Source organism: Eretmochelys imbricata, chromosome 7 (assembly GCF_965152235.1).
Source record: "Eretmochelys imbricata isolate rEreImb1 chromosome 7, rEreImb1.hap1, whole genome shotgun sequence".
In the NCBI taxonomy this organism is placed as follows: domain Eukaryota; kingdom Metazoa; phylum Chordata; order Testudines; family Cheloniidae; genus Eretmochelys; species Eretmochelys imbricata.
Window position 1 is genome coordinate 30,005,946 of NC_135578.1, and position 5,415 is coordinate 30,011,360.

Below are 5,415 nucleotides of genomic sequence, written 5' to 3' on the forward strand. Positions count from 1 at the left end.
AATTCAGAACAGAAATAAAGTGCAGATTTTTAACAGGTTTCAGAGTAACAGCCATCTTAGTCTGTATTCGCAAAAAGAAAAGGCATCTGATGAAGTGAGCTGTAGCTCACGAAAGCTTATGCTCAAATAAATTGGTTAGTCTCTAAGGTGCCACAAGTACTCCTTTTCTTTTTGCAGATTTTTAACAGTGAAGGTAATTAACAATTGGAACAACAATTAGATGGGGGTAAAGGGGGATGGATGAACAGAAGTATAGATAGAGAGATGGGATCTAAGCCCCGGGTTGCATTAATTTCCCTTTCACCCCCTCTTCTCTTTTTGTAGGATGGTGCTGGAGGGCAGCCCCGAGGCCGTCAGCTCCCAGTCTCTGGACCTGCGGCGATCCTGCCCCAAGGGCTCCCGGATCTTCCCCTCTGCTGGAGAGGGCTCCCTGCTGAACAAAGAGGCTGTGAAGTATGGAGAGCTCATTGTGCTGGGGTGAGTGGGGACTAGGGACGAGGTCTGATGGGGGGAGCCCTGGGGATATGCAGGTTGGTTTGTTAGTCTAGAGTCTCTAGGAGCATTGGGGCTGTGAAGGCCAGCTTGTTGAAGCATCTCCAGGATGCTCGGTGTGCACACTGGTTTGTTATTGTAGGGTTTCTTGGGGATGCTGGGGCTGGTTTATTAGGGAGGGATGAGGCGAACAAGAGCCCTCCCTGGTAACACAGATCCAGCTGCAGTGGGCACCTTGCCTGGACAGGACTCAGGGTACCTGAGTTCTATTCCCAGGTCTGCCACTGACCTTCAGCAAGTCCCATCCCCTTTTGGAGCCTCAGTTTCCCTCCCACTCCTTGGCTATTCAGACTGTGAACTCTTTGGGGCAGAGACTCTCCCTCACTGTGTCTGTGCCAACACCCAGCACCATGTGTGCTTGGTGATGCTGGGACTGCTGCCTTCCTTAGAAGCACTGTTTAACCCTTTGTATGCTGCTAAGGTGCCAGTCGGGGAGTAGGCAGGGCTGGGCTCCCAGACCCACTCCCGGCTATCCCAGAATTCTTTGCTCATTGGTGTTGCTGTGCTGGCCCCGGGAGAGGGATTTGGCACTGCCATGACACCTGGTTTTTCTTGCTTGTGTTGCCATCCTGAGCCCAGAGTCGAGTGTCTGGCAGGGTGGGGGCTGGGTCTTGTGCTGGCTCAGGAGGGGAGGGTGCTGCCGGGGCGGAACAGTGTCTGTATGGGACTAACCTCCCCCCCACCCCACAGATACAATGGCTCCCTGGCCAGTGGGGACAAGGGCCGACGCCGCAGCCGCATCGCACTCTTCAAGAGGCCGAAGGCCAATGGGGTGAAGCCGGATGTGATACACCACATCTCCACCCCCCTTGTGTCCAAGGTGAGCCATGCCCCTGCAACCACTGCCCCATGGCCATGGCTTCCAGCAGGCTCCCAGGCAGTGCTGCTGCCTGCTTTGACCACCAAGGGGAGATACGGCATAAAGACACAGCACTGGGGGGCGCCAGCTCTGATCCGGCCCCAGGGCGGGGGGTACTGGCTGCCTCGGGGGTGGGGGGAAGGGAGAGAAGGAATGGGATATGGGCCCTTTCCCCTCTGGGGGCGCCAGATCTGATCTGGCTTGTGGGGACAGGGAGTGGGTATGGGGGTGGTGCTGGGGCCATCTGGCTCAGGTCATGCTCTCTGCTCTCCCAGGCACTCAGTAACAAGGGCCAGCACAGCATCTCCTATACGCTGTCCCGCAGCCACTCGGTGATTGTGGAATATACGCATGACTGTGATACCGACATGTTCCAGGTACCGCACCGCAGCTACCCACAATGCACTGTGGATTCCACCCCCCCATCCCCCACACACACAATGGCCAGTTGCCCATGACATCTTAGCTCAGCCACTGCCCCTTCCACCACTGCTTGACACAGGCTGGGGGTCAGGGTGCCCCCTTGTGGGAACAGCAGGCAGTACAGGCTGGGAGTCAAGGCTTGGCTAGAGCCTCCCCTTTGTGCCCATCAGAGCCCTTGTCTGGCCCTTTTGAGCCAGACACTGACTCTATGGATCCCATTTTGCCTCCACGAAGCCTCCATCTGCAGTTCTCACTCACATCCTGTCCTAGACTGTTGGCCATTATTGCTGTGCAGCCCCCATGCCCCACCCCAGAGGTGGCTGCATCTCAGTGTGGGTGAGGGATCTCTGTATAAACAGCCCCCACACCCTACTCCAGAGGTGTCTGCATGTCAGTATTGCCTGAGGGATCCCTGTATAAACAGCCCCCACATCCCACCCCAGAAGGTAGCTGCCTCTCAGCTTGGAGGGGGCAGGAGGAAGCTGGTCACTCAGAACTAGTGTCTGTACAGATTGGCCGCTCCACGGAGAACATGATTGACTTTGTGGTGACGGACACGGCGCCTGGGGGCAGCTGCGCCAGTGAGGGGCAGTCGGCCCAAAGCACCATCTCCCGCTATGCCTGCCGCATCATTTGTGAGCGCAGCCCTCCCTACACCGCCCGGATCTACGCCGCAGGCTTCGACTCCTCGCGCAACATCTTCCTTGGAGTGAGTGAGTCCTGACAGTGCCGAGAGGGGACCTCCCCTCTCAGGGGTGCTGGCTGCAATCCGGCCCCAGACCAGGGGCACTGCCTGGCTCAGGGGTCAGGGAATGGGACACAGGGCCTTTCCCTCTAGGTCATGCTTCAATCCAACCCCAGGGCAGCTGGTCCTTGGGACACTTGTTCAGGGAAGCGGGTGCCTGAGGTCCCTGCCCTCAGTGGTTGTGAACCCAAAGGGAATCCTGGAGGGGGAGCAGGAGCCATGGGTCATCACTGGGCTGGGTTCTGGTACAGGCTGGTGCCCTGTGGCTGAGGGATCTGGGGATCTTCTCCTGGGTGTGGTGGGAGTCCAAGCATGGGGGACAGCAAGTTTCAAGCCCTGGGGAATGAACTGTAAGGGGCACCTTTGCCCTGGATCACTGGGAATAATGCAGGGGGTTGGGACCCATGGGTAGCAGGGTGACTGGGCCCTCGTGAAGGTACTGGGACCCTCTGGGTCCTGGAGGGTGCTGGGTGCGTGTGTTGGGCATGGAGGAGGATGGGGCAGATGTCCCTCTTGGGGACTGAACAAGGAGCTGGGTCCAGATGCAGGGATTCAGGGGAGGAGCTGTAAGGAGCCCTCCCCCACTCCCCCGCCCATGCATTGCCATGACCCCTGACTGCTCTCATTGGCAGGAGAGGGCAGCCAAGTGGAGGACGCCGGACGGGCTGATGGATGGGTTGACGACCAATGGGGTGCTGGTGATGCACCCCACAGGGGGCTTCAGTGAGGACTCGGCACCTGGCGTGTGGCGCGAGATCTCAGTGTGCGGCAATGTGTATGCCCTGCGCGACAGTCGTTCCGCACAGCAGCGGGGCAAACTGGTACGTGGGGCCCACGTCATCCCTCCTGGGGGTCCCCCATTCCCTGCACTGCCCCAGGGAGCTCCAACCTGTACCGTGGCAAGCTGGTACGTGGGGCCCCCAATACCCTCCTGGGGGGCCCTGTTCACTGCCATAGGAGGGCTCCTGGTCCACCCCTCCAGGGGGTTCCTCCTGCCCAGGGGGTGCCCCCACACCCAGCTAGGGGGTTACAGGGACATGACTATAGGTCTGGCAGCAGGGAGGCCTGGCCCCCATGGTGGTCATAGGGGGAACCTCCCCCCTGCCAATCCAGAAAGGACTCAGTGCCCAGAGGGGTGCCCCTGGTTTGGAACAAACCCCCAGCCCTTTGGCCTGGTGCTCTTGCCCTCTCAGGAGCAATCCTCCCAGCCCCATGTGTCATGCCCCCTGGCCCCTAGCCTGAGCCCTCTCCCCCACACACTCCCAGTCTGGTGATCCTTCCCCCAACGCCCCTCCAACTTGACCCCTTCCCACACCTGTCTGGAGCACATATCTCCCTCCCTTGGTCCGTCCTCTCCAGCCTGACTTCCCCCTTTCCCCTCCCCAGCCCCAACCCCCCTCCCTTGGAACTGATGCTCTGACACGCCCAGCTCCCCGCCTCCAACTCCCATGTCCTGCAGGTGCAGAGCGAGTCCAACGTGCTGCAGGACGGCTCGCTCATCGACCTGTGCGGGGCCACGCTGCTGTGGCGGACCACGGCGGGGCTGCTGCTGACTCCCACCCTCAAGCAGCTGGAGGCGCTGCGCCAGGAGACGAATGCCGCCCGCCCCCAGTGCCCTGTGGGCTTCAACACGCTGGCCTTCCCCAGCCTGGCCCAGCGTGGCGTGGTGGACAAACAGCAGCCCTGGGTCTACGTCAACTGCGGCCACGTCCACGGCTACCACAACTGGGGCTTCCGCAAGGAGAAGGGGGGGCTGGAGCGGGAGTGCCCCATGTGCCGCCGAGCCGGACCCTACGTGCCGCTCTGGCTGGGCTGCGAGGCTGGGTTGTACCTGGACACAGGCCGGCCCACCCACGCCTTCTGCCCCTGCGGCCACGTCTGTTCCCAGAAGACTGTGCAGTACTGGGCCCAGATCCCGCTGCCCCACGGCACCCATGCCTTCCATGCCGCCTGCCCCTTCTGTGGCACCTGGCTCACAGGCGAGCGGGGATTTGTGCGCCTTATCTTCCAGGGCCCCATGGACTGAGCCCGGGGACTCAGCAGGGGGACATGGACTGAGCAGATGGGGTGGGGCAGGGCCCGGGGACTCAGCAGGGGCAGGGCCCATGGACTGAGCCTGGGGTACCTGGCAGAGGCCGTGGACTGAATGGGGGGCCAGGCAGGAGTGTAAATGGAGGAGGAGCCTGTGGCCGAAGTGTGCGTTTGCGTGTGGTGGGGTGAAGCCTGTGGCCTGAGCTGGGGGATATGGCATGGCTCTGTGGACAGAGTGGTAGGTGAGGCAGGAGCGCGGGGGTGCCCATGGACTGAGTATGAGTGACCAATAAAATAGCAAAAAACCTGGGGGGGAAGCTATCTACAAAGACTAAACTGGGGCGTGTCCGTGTGTCTGTTACTGCCTGCCCCCAGATGGACATATGGACGCAACTGCCCTTTCCTTCTGTGCACGTTCCCGTCTCCCCCCATCCAGCCCAGTATCCATCCCAGCCCCAGCATGGGCCAGGGTGTGCCCCCTGCAGGCTGTTATCCCAGCCAGTGCCCCCTGCTGCAGGAAGTCCCACAGGTGAGGAGAAATGGGGGCAGTGACTGGCGCCAGGAACAGGTGACTCAGCTCCTCAGGGTCCCTAAGTCTAGTGCCCAAGGGTCCTGAGACACAGACTGGGGCAGTGGTGTCAGCCCAGCTCCTGCTAGCGAACGTGGCTCACATGGGCAGCCGACTAGATGCAGCTGTCCTAGCAAGGACCCAGGAGTCCTGGAGGAAACCAGCTGGCCGGGTGCTCGCTGCAGGACACGGGCTGAGGACTAAGGCAGCCCTGGGTGTATAACCAGTGGGGAGAGG

At 60.8% G+C, this 5,415-nt stretch overlaps 1 protein-coding gene across 2 annotated transcripts; it reads left to right on the plus strand.

Moving 5' to 3' along the window:
- The first annotated feature begins 325 nt into the window (after positions 1-325).
- On the plus strand, positions 326-4,605 carry PELI3 (pellino E3 ubiquitin protein ligase family member 3). Of its 2 annotated transcripts, none has more exons than XM_077822205.1 (6): positions 326-477; positions 1,243-1,372; positions 1,687-1,788; positions 2,346-2,543; positions 3,212-3,400; positions 4,039-4,605. In XM_077822205.1, exons 1-6 carry the CDS (start codon positions 326-328, stop codon positions 4,603-4,605), a joined length of 1,338 nt encoding a protein of 445 aa, XP_077678331.1. The 2 variants fall into 2 exon arrangements, with proteins under 2 accessions (XP_077678331.1, XP_077678332.1); XM_077822206.1 differs by having other exon boundaries at positions 326-466; positions 1,349-1,372.
- The last annotated feature ends 810 nt before the right edge of the window (positions 4,606-5,415 follow it).